The sequence below is a fragment of the Hydra vulgaris genome, chromosome 12, assembly GCF_038396675.1.
Source record: "Hydra vulgaris chromosome 12, alternate assembly HydraT2T_AEP".
NCBI lineage: Eukaryota > Metazoa > Cnidaria > Hydrozoa > Anthoathecata > Hydridae > Hydra > Hydra vulgaris.
In genome coordinates this window covers 31,172,501-31,193,513 of record NC_088931.1, presented here as the reverse complement: position 1 = coordinate 31,193,513, position 21,013 = coordinate 31,172,501, and the positions used below count along the sequence as shown (strand labels likewise).

General features: G+C 29.1%; 1 protein-coding gene across 2 annotated transcripts in view; it reads right to left on the bottom strand.

The window, feature by feature from the left end:
• Positions 1–21,013, bottom strand: part of LOC100200986 (cGMP-dependent 3',5'-cyclic phosphodiesterase) — a 99,474-nt gene that overhangs the window by 73,834 nt on the left and 4,627 nt on the right. For both annotated transcript variants that reach the window (XM_065812908.1, XM_065812907.1), the window contains 2 exons: positions 9,203–9,292; positions 6,838–6,956 (listed from right to left, as the gene is read on the bottom strand). In XM_065812908.1, the coding sequence (XP_065668980.1) occupies positions 6,838–6,956; positions 9,203–9,292 (209 nt within the window). The remainder of the gene's footprint in view (positions 1–6,837; positions 6,957–9,202; positions 9,293–21,013) is intronic.

Here is a 21,013-nt window from a genome sequence, read left to right as displayed (position 1 = left end):
AATATGAAAGCATATAAAAATAACAATTTATACTAAATTATCGTTATCAAAGGCAAACAAAAACAAACTGAAAAAAGTTATTTAAAAAATAGCCTCACAAACCATTTAATTGATTGCTGTTAAACTTTTTTTTGAACCCTGTTACTCATAACTATTTTCTTAATTTATGTTTAAAGGCTAGCAATAATTTTAGGGCTGGTACTGATTAATTTTTTTTTGTTTGATTAATCGTCTAAAATTTTAATCGATTAATCGATTAATTCTGAAGTCGACAGAATAACCTGCTTTTCACCACTGGTGAGGTGAAGTTGTTATCGGTAAACGTTAACTACAGTATTCACAAACGTTAACAAACAAGACACTTAATGCCTGCTATACTGTATTCAGTTTAATTGACAAGTACAAGTAGGCATCACTTTAGCCAGTCACGTAAACAAACGAGGACGTTAACGTTTTCTGGAAGTAGACAAGATCGCAGTTTGTTGACGAACTAAACAGTCTTTCACAAGGAACAGAAGTGGCAGGTACACACAGAATTGTCTGCACAAAACTGCTCAGGTGAGGGTAACGATGCCTATTCAGTTGCCACCACATGAGGGGATTCTCAGTTTCTGGAATTACACCTTCTTCTTGATATCGTGTAAGCTCAGCCAGTGAGCCATGTACTGTTTGTGATTCATCTGATGAGGATTGCAATTCCAAGTCGCTGACCAACAGAGTAAGTTTCAGTTTCTTATGCACAGATTCTGATGCCTCGCCAGTGCTGGTAGTAGTTTCACATTCAGCTCTCTGTCTTTGGTTACAGTACACCCGAAATGCATTAGAAAGTATTGTCCAAACTGCTTCACGTTTCTCTCTTGAGAGACAGCCGAGTTTCTTGTAATGTGGGTCTAATGCCACAGCCATTTGCAACGTTGGCAATGCATCAATGTTTTCAATGCGACCTGAGAAGTCATTTAGTGTTGCAGATTTGAAACGTGCTATATACCCTGGATCGTCATCATTAACCCGCAGAAGTCTGCGCAAAAATGCTTCTAACGAAAGTACAGCCGAACATGTAGCATACTGTTCACTACCAATATACTCAGTAGCATCTGCAAGTGGACCCAATACCGAGACAAATTTTGACATTTTCTCCCAGTCCAACTCCCTTAGTTTATCTCCAGTGTAATTCTCGGGATGGTCAATATGATACTGCTTAATGGCATCTTTCACTTCCAGCAATCTGGCTAACATTAGGTAGGTACTGTTCCACCGCGTAGCTACATCCTGCTGCAATTTGTGAAACTTCACATCGTCAGACCTGTTAGAGGTACTGGCTTGGCTGGCCTTTAGCTCTGATGTATTCCTTGAACTGCGCTTAAAATGTCCAACTAGGTGTCGACATTTAGCCAGAATAGGAGATGAATCAGCTGCTTTCAAACCTGCTAGTACGCTCAGTTGAAGACAGTGTGCAATACAGGGTATATGGCTGTAATCCGTCCGTCCTATAGCAGCAACCATATTTCGTGCACTGTCCGTTACGATACAGCTAATTTTTTCAGCAATGTTCCACGTTGCGGCAAACTCTTCATAGAAACTGGCAACATTATCAGCAGTGTGCCTTTCTTCAACATTTATGCAAGCTAAAGCGACAGACGTCAGTTTCCACTCAGAATCAATCCAATGACCTGTTATCCCACAGTACGATTCATTGTTGGTGGAGGTCCAAAAGTCAGTAGTTAGAGCAATACTATGAATGCATTCTAGAGCTTTCTTGTGCTCATTCAACTTCTCATTGTACATCTCTCCAATGACAGTGTCGATTGTACGGCGACTGGGCAAAGTATAAGTCTGGTTTTGAAGGGCAATACGAAGCACCGCCTCTAGTCCAGCATCTTCTACAATTGCTGTTGGACGTCCAGAACTGGCAATCCAATGAGCTATTGCCACCTTCAGGTCGGCTGAGACCTTTTCACTGACAGGCTTGTTTGACTGACACGTAAATAAATTGGTGATTGATTTTATCTGAGGGGTCATCTTACGTTCACTGTCGACAACCTGTTGATATTTCAGAGGATGCTTGTGCTGAAGGTGATAAGTCAGCGATGTGTTTGAGCCACGGAAAGCAAACTGTTTATTGCAGTGAACGCAGTATATTTTGTCACCTTCGTCTACTTTACCATCAGCATTCAACTTGAAAACAAAATGCTTGCTTAACTTTCCAGTTAAATGTTTGACAGAAACGTTGCTTTCATTAGTTGCCGCAGCCATATTTGCAAAACAAACTTTGTTTACTTTAGAAACGGATATAGAAATGTAAGATAATGTTCCCAGGTCAGTAAGTATTTTAAAATATGACAAAATTTTTAGTCGAGATTTTCAAGATATGCGCTTTCAAAATTAATTTTATATTTATCGAATTCTATTGAAAAATTCTAAATTTAATACTCTTTTTCGTCATGGCTAATGACTTTGAAACAATTGATTTTGAAAAGTTGCGTTTAGACGTTTTTAAAACTTTTAAAACTGAAAATGACTTCTTTGCGAATGATTTATATGAAAACGATATATTTTTTTTATAAATTTTTATGCTTAACATTTATCAAATTAACAGATATCAAAATATATTGTTCATGCTAAAATTTAAATTAGGCCAAGTACCATACCACTTCACAAATAATTTCTTTATAAATAACGTTAATAAATATAATATAAGAGAAACAGGTAATCTTGAGTTTATTCTAATTGAAGAATATTAAAGTTAACTTGAATATTCGAGTAGTTTTAATACATCTAGTTGTACTTAATATATAATATATTACCTATATTGAACATAATATATCATTCACTTGTAAGGGCTTCGTGATAAGATCAGTACGATCTTCTTGAAGTCCTGTCTGTACTATTTTAATTATAATTATAATCTCGTTTATATATTTTGACTAAGGAAACTTGTAAATATTACTTGTAACTTGTAACTATTATAAATTATGAAACTTGTAAATATATATATGTACGGCAAAAAAAAAAAAAAAAATAAGTAACGGAAAACAGGCAAAAATTAATCGAAATATTACTGATTAAATAAATTTTAATCGATTAAATAAATTAGCGATTAATCGATTAATTAATCGTTAATTTCTGCAGCCCTAAATAATCTATGTTTGAAGGCTAGCAATAATTTATGTTTGAAGGCTAGCAATAATTTATGTTTGAAGGCTAGCAATAATTTAAGTTTGAAGGCTAGCAATAATTTATGTTTGAAGGCTAGCAATAATTTTCTTAAAAAATTATGCTACTTTCTTTTTTTTAATTTTTTTTTTTTGTAAATAGATGTATAATATTGCGTACAATGAATCACATTTGAAACCTTATTAAATATATAAACATACACAGAAGTAAATTAAAAAGTCATTCAGAATCGAATTTGAAAAAAGTCTGCTGAAATACCAATAACCAGTACTGCTGCACAGTACTGGTTATTGGTATTTCAGCATGATGTCATCAGTGACGTTTCATGCATAGCACACACACACACTATTAATAAATTAAAGAGCGTTCCTTAAAACCTTTATCTCTATGTATATATGTATATATAAAAGATTTTATATATAAATAATTTATATATTTTGTATATATAAATTTTTCTTGTTGTTTACAAGAAAAATTTGAAATTATTACTCATTTAGATCAAGAAAATTTACTGAATAAAAAATCAGAATTAATTTCTAAATGCATTCATGAAAATAAGCTCCTTTTAAAAAAATATAAAAACAAATGACCAGTCCAAACATATCCTAATTCTAAAGAATTCTTTTCATGATTTTTTAATTATCTAATGTAGTTGATGCAACTTCCTGGTTGCAAAATACTACAGTTATTACATAATTAATTATAACAATTCCCAACGTCCTATGAAATAATTTTTCTATAATTTGAAAATTTTTTTATGTTTAGACATTCTTCGTGATGAACCTACTGATAGTGAAACACAGTGTTGAAGTAATCAAAAATTAGATGTTTTTACTAACTTACTATTGCTCTTCATTGTTCAAGTTCATTGAGTAGAATGTAAAATTATACTACCATTATGAAAAACAAAACAAAAATTCAAATTTGGGAGTGATTACTCAAAATGTTATTAAAAGAATGCAAATGATTGGCTCAAAAGTAATGGGACTAAATACGTATTTTGAAAGCAATATTGACACAACAAATGATAAATCTTCAGCATTTTTTTAATGAATATTTGTGTTATACAATATACTTAATGTTACATAATGTTACATTCTATTACATATTTTTTGTAAGCTGTATGTAATGCTAGTACTTGGTACGAAAACTTTTTGCGGCAATAACAGCATTGCATCTATGTGGCATTGAATCAAACAAATTAATCAAAACATCAATTGGTATTTCTTTCCAAGTACACTTAATTAACTCAAGTAATATTGATTATTTGGTTTGCAACTGTCAATTATTCTCTTAAGGTGCTCACAAAGATGTTCCATTGGGTTCAGGCCTGAAGATTGTGCTGGCCATTTCAAGACTCAAACTTTCAGTTGGGCAAAAAATTCCCTGAATAGCTTGGAGGTGAGCTTCAGATTGTTGTCATGCTAAAACATGACCAAACCATTACTGAGCCACCACCATGGGAACTTGGTACTTAACTTCATTTTGGTGACCACTTGTTGTCAAAAATTTAATACTGTCAGAGCTAAACATATTAAACTTTTACTCCTTACTTCATAGCATTTTCGACCATTGCTGTGCTGTCCGATACCCTATAATATTTTGCAGAAAAAAACAGAAGGGCGACCAAAAAGGTTGTTTTGTCTTAAGCGACACTTTATTGTTTCATAACAGGTTGTTTGATGCAACTGTGTAAACTCAATATAAATTTCTGTGTGCAGATCTGCCTTTGACGACCTCATTATAAAATTATCTTGGCAAAAAGTTGTTGATTTCAGCGTTCCTGACTTCAGCAATGCTTCAAAATGATTTTGTTGTCAAAAAACTTTCAATGTATAGCCAACTGTTGATGGTGGAATATTCATTTCTATTAAAATTTATCGCAGTCTTATTGTTATTAAAAGCTTACACAATTAACTTTTTCACAGCCTCAGTTTAATATTTATCATATCCCATTACAAATTATTAATCATGCAATGTTTTTATAAAAATATGTGTTCATAAAAAAGTAGTTTTAAAAAAAGTTTTAAAAGTAATCGGAACTCAGTTTGTCCAATTACTTTTGAGCCAATCATTTCCATTTAAAACTTTGAGTAATTACTCTCAAATAGGATTTTTTTTTTTTTAATTATTATTATTATCATTTTAGTATATAATTATACATATGAAACCTCAGTTAAAAAAGTTAACTTAATGAAAAATATAACAAAAAAGCTGTTTATCTAGTTACTTTTGGACGCTACTGTATATATATATATGAAGACATAAGTGGACGAAGGCGTATATATGTGTATGTGTGTATATATATATATATATATATATATATATATATATATATATATATATATATATATATATATATACAACCCTTGGAATTAGGGTCGGCATTCGGCAATGCCGATCTGAAAGTGTTTGAGGTTGGCAAAAAATAGCTGACCTCCTTTCTATGTTTAATGGTCACACCTTTGCATCAAATAATTATTGCCGACCTCTTTTTTCCTAATTCCGAGGTTTGTATATATATATATATATATATATATATATATATATATATATATATATATATAGACACACACACACACACACACACACACACACACACACACACACACACACACACACACACACACACACACACACACACACACTTGATGAGTAATAGTGCCAATATGAAATATATAGTACATTTTTTGTTTCCTTTACAAAAACCTAACCCAGGACACAGATTGAAATATTTTGTAAGAAGTGCAACAAAAACGTGCAAACTTTAGTTCTTTTTTGCTCTTTGGTGTATTATATGTTTCGGCTTTCAGTTATTGCATGTCTGGGATTGTTTTCAGTGTATTTACTTTTTCTGAAAAATGCCATATATGAAGAGCCCAGAAAATATTGGAAAAAATTCTGGTACCTGTAGAAAAAATTTGACAGTATACCAAAAAAATACCTCACAAAGGAAATTGTTACCAACGATTAATGATCTACTTGATGACTTCTCTAGAATGCCGAAAAAAAATAACAATTATTGGAAGGTATTAATTTCTTTCAAAAGATGAAATCAAGAAAATAACCCAGAAATGTCAGAATTAAAGTGATAACTAATGAATTGAAGAAATTGTGGGAAAAGTTAAAATTTCCATTCATAACGGAAAAATCAATAGTGAGCAACCCTCGGAATTAAAAAAATGAGGTTGGCAAATTATTGCCGACCTCAATCTTTTTGAGGTCGGCATCAGGTCGGCAAAAATTATTTGATACATAAATAACTCCAAGTAAATCATAGACAACTCATATATATATCACAGGTAGTTCATTATAAATCACAAATAACTCATTAATTTACAGGCAACTTATTGTTGATCACAAGTAGATCATTGTAAACCACAATTAACTCATAAATCACAGACAACTCATTCTATAGTACAAACAACTCATTTAATTTTTAGGAAAGTAAAATTTACAGTACTTATATGAATTTATTGTCCTGAACTTTTTATTGCCATTTACAAATAATAAAAAATCATAAAAATTTCATTGTAAAGCACAAATCGCTCATTGTAATCAACAAAATAAATAACATTAAAAAAATATTATAAATATAGCAAATATAATTTTATAATAGAAATTTAAAAAAAAAACTATATAAATTGTATATTATTTATTTACCACTGTCTTAAAACATTTGGTACATTTTTTTGTAGTGAGCCAAACCCACACTGCCTTGAATCTTTAAAATTTATGAAATCTCCACTTAAAGGGTTCATAAGATTGATAGAAACTTGAATCTAAATGAAAATATATTTTTGCATCAGTGATGTAAAAAAAAAAAAAAAATTAAGAAATTTAAAAATTATACATAAGAAATAAAGAAATAAAGTGTCCGATTTGACATAATTTTACCACACTATATTTCAAGAACTTCCTTGCTTTGTCCAGAATTTTTAGCTCTACAAACTCCATAAAAATGATCCTACAACAAAACATTTTCTAGGCAAGTGAGGAAGTGCAATGAGGGAGATAGCAGTGATAAAGGCACCTAAAAGATGGCAGATTGATGTGCTTCAGATGAGTCACTGGTTAGAAATAAGTTACTGGTCAGTATATTAAATAGGGCAAGTATATTAGAACAATCAAGGTTGGTCCTAACAACATTGCAACTAAAGGTATACAATTGAGGGAGCACAGTGAAAAGAGAATTGGCCTGAGAAATACTGAAGGAGAAATGTTATAATTTATAGCTGCTAAAGGATTGACAGTCAGTAATATGGTTTGAAGTAAACTACTTCAAACCATAAGAAGTAGCAATATAATGTTAGTAGGATTTTCAGGTTCTACAATTGATCTCTAATACATTGTAAATAAAAAAAGATCAACAAAAAGGAATTTAGAAGCCAGATAGCTTCCACCACAAAGAAAAAAAAAATTAATTATAAACTAGCATCAATACAGAAGAGCTCCCATATTTTTTTTGTTGTAAAACTATTTAAATAATATAGACTATTGTTACAGCTATCTAAGGCTATTTTTAAAAAGAAACAAGAAGATTAGAGATGATTGAAAATTAATAATTGATACAATGACACAAATGATCTAAAAGAAGAATACAAATCGATAATTGACTCCCACGCATCAATAGATCGCAATAACACAAATGATCTAAAGAATACAAATTGATAATTGACTCCCACGCATCAATAGATCGCAATAACACAAATGATCTAAAAAAAGAATACAAATTGATAATTGACTCCCACACATCAATAGGTTACAATGACACAAATGATCTAAAAAAAGAATACAAATCAGAATCTAAAAGAAGAATACAAATGATCTAAATGAAAATGATCACAGACAAAGAGTTTATTTTATGTGGAGGTGTGAATAGAAAAAAATCAAGCAGAGCATTAGCAACAATTCAATGAGTAACAAGCTGTTGCTAGCAATACACTTTTGTTAAAAAGTTATTAACATATTTTTTACATGACACACCTTAATATAAAATTTAGTAAATATTTTTAAAAAATATTATCAATTAAACTTAATTATATTTTTGTTTGAAAGTTATCTGTTGCTTTTTCGTTTGTTTGAAAAATTTATTATTACACAAACATCTTTAGTATATAATATTAAAACTCAATGATTATGATATATTTGAATTATATTTCAAATAAGTTGTATGAAGTGAGATTTACTGAGGAAAATAAAAAAACTGTTTCTACAAACATAAGAGATTACATACTTAAGTTGCTAAAATAATTGATTCTGACTATTTGACATTTTCACAGAAAATATTAGTTCTGAAAACCTGGAGAAAATTTTAACATCTGGGGAAAAAAAAAGGCATAAAAAAAGGTTTGCCAAACAGTTTTAGATTGAAAAGGAAACCTTGCTTGAAAATTATGTGTTTAGATTACTGAAAACACATAATGTAAATACATTACAGTATTACTCTATTAACATTTATTGTCATAGAATCATAAAAAATTGTAATTAAATTTAGCATATTTAAAGAGATCATATACGAAAGTAAGGTATTAAAATTATATTGAATAAAAATAAACAACATAAATTTGATAACTCTATATAAAATTCCATTAAAATTCTAATACTATGTACAATTTGAATAAAAATATATAAAATAACAGTTAAAATAGGAATTAATGTAAACTTAAAAAAAAAAAAGAATAAAGACAAATAAGCCCAAGTAATTATTTTTTATGATACATATTAATGATTTTGAATGCAATATGGCTGCTTAACTCTTTGCTTGTGTTAATAAAATGATATTGCTTTTAGGGCTACTTATTTATAGACATTTCATATTATAGTTTTTACTTAAGCTATTTAAGAATCTTTTCAAAAATTATAAAAAATTGAAAATTATTGCTCAATAAATGATTATAGAATGGAGATAAAAACAATTGTTCAATAAATGAGTATGGATTGGAGAATTCCTATAGTGATTTTGTAAACAATCCATAAAAAAACAAACAATAAAAATGCAAAAAATAACACAAAATTAAAATAATACCAAACTTTCTTTATAAACATTTTCAAGTACAATTAATAACTTAGAAGAGAGATTTTCAAGATTCTCACAGCAGCTGAGTTCTGATAAATCCTGTAAACAAAAAAAAACTTTCCCTTATATTTTGTGGAAAAAATTATATATATATATATATATATATATATATATATATATATATATATATATATATATATATATATATATACATATACATATATTCATTATTATATATCATTATAACTTTAACTAAAATTTATTATTAATATGCTAGACACTAATTTCCTTCAGACCATTTCCAAGACCTGCAAAAAAGGGCAACCAACTATTGTTCATTTTTTCAATAAAAAAGAACAATGATTGTTTGCTCTCTCCTCAGACAGGCCTAAAAGATGGTTCAAGTTTATATAATAAAAAAAAGTAAACAAATGAATTATATTTTCTGTTAAAGATATAGGATCTGTTGTATTGTCATTATTAAGTAAAAAAATAAGTTTTTAACATTAATTTAATTTTAAAACCCTATTTACTCATTATTTAAATGTTTTTTAAGAGGTCTTTTAAGACCTTTGAACATATTCCTAAAATTATCACAGAAAAAGTTTTTTTAAAGTATATCATATTGGGTCTTAAATGAAGTGAAATTATTTTAAAATTTCAAATGATAATTGTATTTGGCGAATTTGGCTTCCGCTTTTAACGCGATAAAACATGTTTTTGAGGAGGAGAAAAAATTTATAAATTTTTAATATTATGGTATTAAAAGCTGACTTTGAGGCTCTAGAAAAAAGATTATCAGCTTTAGAAAAAGCAATCAAAGCTAAAGACGACCAGTTAACTGAAAAAAACCAAAAAATAGAAGAACTAATAAAAAAAGTTAGAAGATAAAAATTGTAACGATGAAAAAGGTAACGAGGAACTTTGGACTGATGTTGTAAAAGGTAAACAGAAGAGAAAATCAATAAATCAACTCAACCTGATTAATGCAGTAGCCAAAGAATAAAAAGAACGAAAAATGCGAGAAAAGAATGTAATTATTTTTGGTTTAGCAGCATCTACGAATAAAAATAAAGATAATGCATTTGACGAGGATAAAAAAAATGTGATAACTATTTTTAACAAAATTGATACAAATGTTAATATAGAACACATTATCAAGTTAAAAACAAGGAACAAAAATCAACCACCTTTTATCGTTGTCTTAAAAGATAAACAAGAAAGAAATAAAGTTTTAAAGTCTTCATAAGTATTAAAAGACGATGACTCATTCTCGAAAGTATTCATAAATCCTGATCTTACAGAAGCAGAAAGACATAAAGCAAAACTCTTAAGAGAAGAATGTCACCGAATGAACACTGAAAGAAAACAAAGAAATGAAAATAATTATTATTTCAGTATCAGATATGATAGAGTAGTTAAAATCACTGTATAGCAATTACCAAAAAACTATAAGATTAACAAAATCGAATATCATAAATCAACGGACAGGAACAAAAAAATCATCAATGAAATATTTAAAAAAATAAATTACGAGTCAAAATCAATTGAGTCAATAAACATATTATCTGAAAATACAAAAAAACTAACAATTAATAATAACGACGCAACAGAAAATTTTTTATCATGTTGGTATACAAATGCTACATCATTAAATTGTAAATACAATGAATTTATTGCTGAAATAGTCACATCTTCCCCACAGATTCTTTTTATTAGTGAAACATGGTTTAATGAAAAGTCATTAAGTAATGTTCCGGGTTATAATATATTTCGCAAAGATCGAGTAGGTAAACGAGGAGGGGGAGTAAGCATATATATCAAAGAAAATATTAAATCTGTTACAGTTTCTGATAAAATGTTAAATGACGACTTAGAGCAAGTTTGGACATCACTGCATATTGGCAATGAAAAGATACTTTGCGGATGCATTTATAGACCAGGTACAATTGACTATGAATCTAATCTAAAAATAATAAATTCAATTAAACGAAGTTACAATCTATTGATAAATAGTAAGTATTTCGGCCTATTGATATGTGGAGATTTCAACTACTTTTCGATTAAATGGAATAAAGAAAACATCGGCGAACTTATTAATAATTCAGATATTTCTGCTAAAGAGTTCTTAAAATGTTTAAATGATTGTATTATAACACAAAACGTAATTAAACCAACTTTTCAAATTAATGAATTTAAATCCACTAACATTCTTGACCTAATATTAACAGAGTCAAACAAAAGAATAATTGATTTGAATCATTTTGATAATTTGGGTGCACTTAGTCACGGTCATCAGATCCTAAAGTTTTTGTATTGCTTTAGAAATAATTAAAAAAAAACGGAAACAGTAAAAAAAAAATAACTCTGTACAAATACGGCAATTATAATGGCTTTTCCGATATGCTAAATAGCTACGACTGGCATCTTGAATTCAAAAATTTAGATGCTAATGTTTCATACAACAAACTTGTTGACATTTACAAAGGTCTTATATATTTCATTCCAACAATTACAAAGGGAGTTGTTAAAACAATAGCGCCTTGGATGAACTCTTACTTAAAAAAGTTAATTAGAAAGAAAAGAAACCTCTGGAGAAAATGTTTACATAACCGTTTTTTAAACAAAGGAAATGTATTAGAATACAGATCAATTAGAAATAAAGTAAAAAAAGAAATTAAGAACCAAATTAAATTATATGAAACAACCATCGCCTTAAACATTAAAAAAAACCCAAAAGCAATTTATGCGTATATAATCAAAAAATCAAAAGTTAAAGAAGGAATTAACGCATTAAATGTAAATGGCAAACTTGAAACAAATTATTTATCAATAGCGCAATAACTATTTTAGCTCTGTTTTCACCAACGAAATTAGTGACAATATGCCATTCTTGAAAAATAGGACAAACATTATTTGTGATGACCCTACATTTTCACCGGACACAGTTTATATAATCCTGAAGTCACTAAATCCAAATAAATGTACAAGAGTAGATGGAGTTCACCCATTTCCTTTAAAGTGTTGCGCAGATGCGTTCTCACTTCCTTTATCACTTATTTTTAATAAATCGTATGACACTGGAATAATTCCATCGATGTGGTTAAATGCTAATATAACACCATTATTTAAAAGTGGAGATAAATCGGAACCATCAAGTTATCGACCAGTATCACTTGCTTCAGTTATAAGTAAAGTAATGGAACGTATCTTAAAAGCTACATTTATGTCGTACTTAGAAAATAACAATCTCTTGACTAAGGAACAACATGGATTTTCTAAAAAAAAAACTGTTGTACAAACCTTATAGAATTTAAGGATCTAATAACTTAAGCAATGGAAGATAATTTACCAGTAAATATCATTTTCCTAGATATGAAAAAAGCTTTTGATTCTGTGCCTCACAACAGATTGTGTCTTAAACTAAAAAGTGATGGACTTAACAAAAAAGCAGTTAGATGGTGCAAAAATTTTGTAAGTAACAGAGTGCAATGTGTTGTCTGCAACGGCGGATTTTCAAATTGGTCTCCAGTTATAAGTGGAGTACCGCAAGGGTCTGTCTTGGGTCCGTTTATGTTTATTGTTTATATAAACGACTTACCGAATGAGTTATCAACGAACTGTTAAATGTATGCTGATGATATTAAACTAATTAACATAATTAGATCATCTTCTGATATAGAAAAGACTCAAACAGATCTAAACAAATTAATGACATGGTCACAATTATGGCTATTAAAATTTAATGTCAGCAAATGTAAACGCATGCATATAGGTAGCAAAAATACTAGGCATATATACACATGATTCAGTGCTAAATAGAGTTGAACTACCAGAAACAAAAGTTGAAAAAGATTTAGGAATTATGATTTCAAACGACTTAAAATGGTCTAGTTAAGTTAGTTATGCGTCTGGTAAAGCTAATAAAATGTTAGGAATAATAAAATATTCATTTAAAAACTTAGACATAAACGCATCTAAATTGTTGTACACCTCTCTTGTAAGACCGTATCTAGACTACACAAATTCAGTGTGGTGTCCTTACTTAGAACAAGATAAAAAAAAATTGAATCAATACAACGTAAAGCAACACGAACAAAATGTCTTCAAGGTAAAAACTATGAAAGTAGACTAACCTACTTTAAATTAACGACTCTTGAAAAAAGACGTGAACGTAATGACTTAATCCAACTTTTCAAAATAGTAAAAAAAATAGATAACTTAACATTGGAATACCCACCAGATTTAATAACTTCAAATACGAGAGGTCACAATATGAGGTTTCATAGAAAATTAATTAAAAATCCAAAGAGGTACTATTTCTTAACAAACCGTGTTATTAACAGCTGGAATAATTTAGATCAAAACATTGTAGATTTTAAAACACTTAAACAATTTAAATCAAAGTTGGACTTATTTTTAACATAAATTGGCTGTTAAAGCCTAGATTACCTAGGCTCCGTACATTGTCATTGTACATGTACACAGTTATTATTAAATAAATAAATAAATAATTGGCTATTATATGAAAGTTATTATCAAAAAAGTTGGTACTTTTATTATTTTTAGCTTGAAAACATTTTTCATGCATTAAAACCTAATGTGTAATAATTTATACAATATAATTATCATTTTTTCATATAATGTCTCTTCATTTGAAACCCAACATGATATACTTATGAAAAACTCTTTTTTGTTTTGTTTTGATTATATTAGGGATACCCAGGGTCTTGGGAGACCCCTAAAAATATTCATTTAAAACATTTTTAAATGCAGTGTTATTCTAATATACAGAACAAATATAGGCTTTTGGATCCCACAATTTAAACGATTAGTATAATTTTGATTGCCCTAATATATGTACATAATGAAAAAATCCCCTCCGCAGAAAAAGAAGTTAAGTGCAGTTCTACCAGGGACATGGTGGAAAAAATAATTATAAAAAAAAGTTATTGTAATGACACCATACTGAAAAAGTCAACTGCTGGAAAATTTTAATAAATAGCATTATGGTACACAGATTGAAAAACAGAAATGGAGAAAAATAAAAAACTAATTAATTGAGACAATAGGCTCAACTTACAACTATAGATCAGTAAAGAGTTTAGTTAGGCTTCACAACTTGCGTTTAAACAATGATATTGTATTATTACAAAAACAATGCCTTATGCCAGATAAACTTGATTATTTATCACAATTCGACAAGGCTTTGAACTTGTATGTGGTTTTTTTAGATTCTCTGTTTCTAGAGTTTTTGTTCTTCATGTGCAGATGGCTACGTTTTTTCTGAAGATTTCAATTTTTGACATCAATCCCCTCATTGCAAGCTTATATTAAATTCACTAGTTCACCATCATGCTAGCTAACTTTTTTGCTGATGAACATTTTGCTCTGGCTGATAGCTGTCTTCTACAAGATCTCTTTACTTTTCTTAGTGAGGTACGGGGCGCCACTTCTTGGATTGCATCCTGCTGTCAACCCAACATGCTGCATAAATGATACCTTTATACTTATTCATTGTAAACTTCTCAAGATTGATGCTGACCTTGATACTCCGGATGAGGTCCAATCTATCATTAAACCTATGACCTGCGGAAAAGCAGCTGACCACTTTGGACTTAACCTGGACCACTATCTTCATACCAGCATTAATTACTTTAATTTTTATAATTGTATTTTTCCTTTATGTTTTGTCATGGATACATTCCTATTGGTGGTGCACACTCTGTTATTTCAGGCTTACTATTCAATACATTTACTATTGGTGATGGAGTACAACAAGTACTCCATTACCAATAGTAATTGTAATTGACGACCCTACCTCATCTATTAATAATCTTAGTGTTCAACTTAATACAACTCCCATAAGATGCTGTTTGGGTTTTTCTCTCATTAACCTTTTTTTTATGCTGATGATCTTGTCTTATGTGCACCCTCAGCCAAAGGTCTCCTACTTGAGTTATGCTCTAGTTTTGTTTGAAGCATTATATAATTTTTAGCAATAACGAGTCTAAAATAATGTTATTTAAAAGTTATGAACCCTGAGTTAAAAAACTTGTTTAACATTAGCAAACATGGTTCTTTCGTACACTACTCAATACAAATAACTGGAAGATCTAATCTCGAATGACATGCTTGATGACAAAGATATTTTGAAATAAATAGGTTTTCTGTTTGCTAAACCTAACATTATTTGTAGGAAGTTCTGATCAACACAAGTTCAAACAAAGATTATGTTGTTTAATGATTTTTGCAGTCCTACTTATGGGTGTCAACTTTGGTATCTTCTGCATTAAGACTCATTCTATCATCTACATGTTGTACTAATAATGCTCTTTATCTGTATTTAAACAAACCACATTGGAACAGTGCTAAAAAACTATTTGTAAAGCATGGTGGCCATCCATTTCATGTTGTTACCTGTAAACAACTATACTCTTCTTTAATATTGGTGCAGAACAGTGAGGTGAAAACCCCATTATATATATATATATATATATATATATATATATATATATATATATATATATATATATATATATATATATATCGCACCCAGATCAAGGGTGCCACAAGTCAAAAATTATGGATATTGAGTTATGAATGTCATTTGATAGTATGTTATGTGTTGTACATGGTGACAAAATACCACAAGTCTAAAACGAATGTTTACAAAATGACAGATACAAATGGCACTCTTAGTTGGAAAAAATATTAAAAACTTCAAACCTGATTTTCTCAGTTTGACACCTTTTGACTTGTGGCACCCTTGATCTGGGTGTACGATATATATTAGGGTGGTTCAGATTAATGTAAAAAAAATTTTTCAAACTAAAGTGGAAGTTTATAAGGTACGCAGACCCTTGTTTTATATGTAAGATTTTTATTTTTTAATTTAAAAAAAGTTTAAGGGTGGCACACGGTCCGAAGTATTTTTTTCTTTTTTTTTAACCCTCTTTTGACATTTTTGATCCATGTGTGCCATCCTTCAACATTATTGAATTAAAATTTTTCTTCTATATTTATTCTCACAATGACTAATACTAAAAAAAATTAGGCACTCTTTCTGTATTTTTTTTCCTCAACAGTGAAAAAGTTATTGAAAAAGTAATAGAGAAAACAAAAAAAATTATTTCTGTATTTCTACGGTCATTTTTATTACAAAATCCACTTTAATTAGTCAAATTTTAAATAACTTATTAAAAACATGTTATATTAATTTGGATATCAAACTTAGCAAAGTATCCAAAGTAAGGTGGATTAGCTCTCCCCTATTAATATACCTTTCATTCAAGTTGCAAGCGGACAAAAAACAGGAGTGAGAAAAACAAAATTAACTCAATATTAGACTTTTTTTAAATTATAAACAAATTATTGTTTAAAAATACTATTAGTTGTGTTTGATGCTAAATCTGTTTTCTTTTCCTCTTGCCCACTTCTTTTGTAAAAAGGGTTAAACAAGAATAAATTCTGTCTTTTCTTCTTTTCCTCTTTAACTAGTTTAATGGGACTCTCTGATGAGTCATTGACTATCCCCAAGAGATTTAATAATGATTTCAACTCAAGATAAAAATAAGAACTTCCAGAACTGTGAAGGGATTTTAAACCACTGCAACTCACTCTTTTCATGTCTTATCAAAGATAAGCCAAGATTGCTCAGTTACTAGAGCACTAAGACATGAAGGCTGATCCTGTGCAAAATCTAGAGAGTAAGGAAGCTCTTTATTGACCATAACACGTTCAAGTAGATATACTTTATGTTTTGCAGGAAATGTACTGTACAATGCTTTGGCAAAATCTTCTCTGTTTGGGTAATGTTCATCTGCTAAAGCAAGGACAACTAAGCTCCATGAAGATTTATATCCATGAACCTTTTTATCTGCCACAGCGTTTTCGCGTCTTTCATAATATTTTAGCAAAATTAGATCAATTCATCAATCAAGCAATTGACTAATGCAGTCTTTTCTAAATCTTTTTTCTAATTTCTTATTATTATTTTTAACCTGATATGGAGCAGCAGTTGTAGATACTGCTCTAAACTATCACTGAGTGTAAATGATGTCTACAAACATAGCCATATCACAAATCTCTTTTATATTTTCCTCTGATAAGTTTGGAATAATTTCCAACAGTAAATACATTTTAAGGTAACACAATGCTTTTGCCATGATTCTTGCATGATGCAACGGACCAGGAATACAAAATTTGAAACTCTTTTTTAAAAACTGCTTTTAAGGATTTAGGTGTTTAAAGAGCTAATTGTCTGGATCAGACATTTTACTACCAGGAAAAATCTTGTTAAAGTAGGTAATACATCTTTATAAAACAAGATGTCTACAGGCAAGGAAAAGTAGTGACCGCCCAAGCTTATGCGCCATTCTTGTTATAACTCTGTGGTGCTTTCCAGTGTTAGAAGCAGTAGTATAAAAACAAATACACTGATATGATAACTGAGGTCAAAAGATTCTATTAGATTGTAAACTGCTTTGAACTGCATTTCTCCAGAACCTGACTTAATATGAGGAATGACTAGTAGCTTTCCCTGTTCACTTTCACTAGTACAGCTAATCTTTCTCTTGTGGCTAAAACGTTGTCTGTTTATTCTTTAAATAACTTTCTGTAAAAATGAACAGAAATCAGCTTACATGTGGAATTAGTAAAGTGCTTTATACACTTTGTTTGTTTTTTTGACCTTCTTAACTTATCTACAGTTCAAAGAGATGATGATTTAAATAAAATAAAACCATATATTTCTCCTCCTGAGATAGCTATAATATTGGTTATGATAGTAGTGTGCTGGTTGACAAAAAGTCCTTCTACTACAGCAGATGTCACTGTACGCTTTAGAATGTCTTTAGGCAGTATTATACATTGTTCTTCTTTGTGGGTATTATCATTTAGCTTACTTTTAACAGAGTCATTACATTCTGAGCTTAATCAGAATGTAATGACTCTGTGAAATAACTTTCTGAGCTATAAGATAATCAGTGAAATAACTTTCTGAGCTATAAGATATATGTAAGTCTTCTTTTTCTGAGGAATACCTATAAGATTTTTTTTTGCAGATCTCTCAGCAACTTTTTGAAAGCTAATATTAGAATTGCCTAGACAACCTTGTCTTTTTCCCTTATGCATTTTCAAAAACACATGTTCACACATTTAGTTTCTTTAATTCTTTTTCTGTCCACTGTTATTTTGTCATAGCTTTTATGTCATGTCCAAACCAAAATACTTTTTTAGTTTCTATTAAAAAGGTCTCTTTATCCTTGATTGCTCATGGTGTCAATTTGTTTTTAAGGAATTGTAGCTTTTTATATTTCATTATTAGAGTCTTTTTATTTAATTTAAATGAACTATAATAACATAAATTTAAATATTTTTTTTAATTCTAAAAACAAACTTTATTGAATATCAATGAAGTTTGTTTTTAGAATGGCAATAACCATTTTACCCATGTTTAAGCTTTGTTAAATCTTATTAAAACAACAGATGTTGAAAATTGAGCATGGTTAATACATTAGTACAATGAAATCACACCATTGTCATGGAAACAGTTTTGTCTACAGAAATAATGAAAAACTTCATTAAATTAAAAAAAAATTAGTCTTTTTTAACAACTTTTTTTATTGAATTTAAAAAGATATATATATAAAGAGTACCTAATTTTTTGGTTCTATCAGTCATTGTGAGAATAAATATATTTACAAAAATTTAATTGAATAATGTTGAAGAGTAGCACGCATGGGTCAAAAATGTCAAGAAAAAAAAAGTACTTTAAGGCCGTGTGCCACCCTTAAACTTTTTTTAAATTGAAAAAAAAATCTTATATATAAAACAAGGGTCTATGCACCTTATAAGCTTCCACTCTAGTTTGAAAAAAATTTTCACCTTATTCTGAACCACCCTAATATATATATATATACATATATATATATATATATATATATATATATATATATATATATATATATATATATATTTATATATATATATATATATATATATATATATATATATATATATATATATATATATAGATCTATAGTTTGTTGGCTTTGGGAAGAGCGGAAGGAAAAAAGTGATTCTTACGCCAACACATACATCACTTTTAATTACTTTTGACTTTCGTCCAACATTTTTGTGTTGGACGAAAGTCAAAACCATTTATTTAATTACAAATTAATTGTTATATAAAAAAACCACAAAAACGCAAATTTAATTGACCAGAATGTTTTTAAAAACATTCTGAATGTTTTTAAAACATTCTGAATGTTTTTAACAATATAAACAATGTTTTTATTTTTATTTTTTTTAATAAAATGTTTTTATTTTTATTTTTTTTAATAAAATGTTTTTATTTTTATTTTTTTTACTGTAAATCATGCGCGGAGTGTTGCTACATCGACTATCTTATAGCCTGACTCGCAAGGGAGTGCTGCTACATCGACTGACAAATAGCCTGACTCGCAAGGGAGTGCTGCTACATCGACTGACAAATAGCCTGACTCGCAAGGGAGTGCTGCTATATCGACTGACAAATAGCCTGACTCGCAACGGAGTGCTGCTACATCGACTGACAGTTTGGTTGGGGCAGGCAGTCTATCAATTAATAAAAAAAAAAATTCCGGTCTTGCATTTTAATTTTTACTTTTTGTCAACAAAATATGGAAAAACTTTCGAACAACATCTAAAGGTTCTATATATATATATATATATATACATACAGCTAACTCCCGATAACTTGAACCTTCAAGGTACCAAAGAAAAAGGTTTGACTTATAAAATATTTGACTAAACCAAATTTCAGTTAAGTTGAACTTGGCTATTATGAAATATTATTTCAAGTTAAGGCAATTTTTCTCTATTTAATGCAAAAGTATATGCATTAAACTTACAATATTATACTAATGTTTTAATGAAAGAAGTTATGGATTGTATTCACAAAGTACAGTCAAAAGATAACATTTGAAAAAGATTAGCAACACAATGACTTCCTTATTATTTAGTAATAAAATTGCGTCTAAAAGGTCTTTTATTTAGAAATTCATTAAAATACAAATTTGTTTTGGGCATTTCTAAAAAATCACGCACGGAAACTTGTATATGTTTTGTCTATTATTTTCATAATCATAAAACTGGCAATCTCCAATTTGCTCTCATTTTATTCTAACCTATGTAAATATTTTGTAAACAAAAAATGGTTACATTAGTAATGTTAACAAAGAATAAATTAAGTTTGAAACTGAATCACGCACAGAACAGAAAAACTCAAAATTTAGTTACTAGATAAATAAACCTCAATTCCCCAAAAAATATAAATTTCAGCATTATATATTTTTTTCAAAATGATGTTTTAAACATTAGTAAAGCTTTCAAGAAAGTTACAGAATTGTGCTATGTATCATAGAGTCACAGAAATCATTTAAATGCAGTTCATGAATCATCATGCTCAGAGGTCACGCACGGAAGTTGCAAATTTGTTAATTTCATGTAGATATTTTTAGGGAAATAAATTGCTGGTAAGTATTTTATGTGAAATACTATACTTCTACAACACATATTTAATATATTTTCAATGAGAAATGGCAGTTATCAATTATTTCTAGCTAAAGTATAGCATTTTGAAAATTGTTTTTTTTTTCCAAACTGTAGCAATATTATTACACAAAAAAAATAAAATGATCAAAATATATATATTTAATTTATTCAGGTAGCCTAAAATATGATATAACGAAACGAAAAAATGGTTCAACTTATCGAACAAAGTTCAAGTTATCCAAGATTTAACCAGAAAATTCTAATTGTAATTGATTAGGCTTT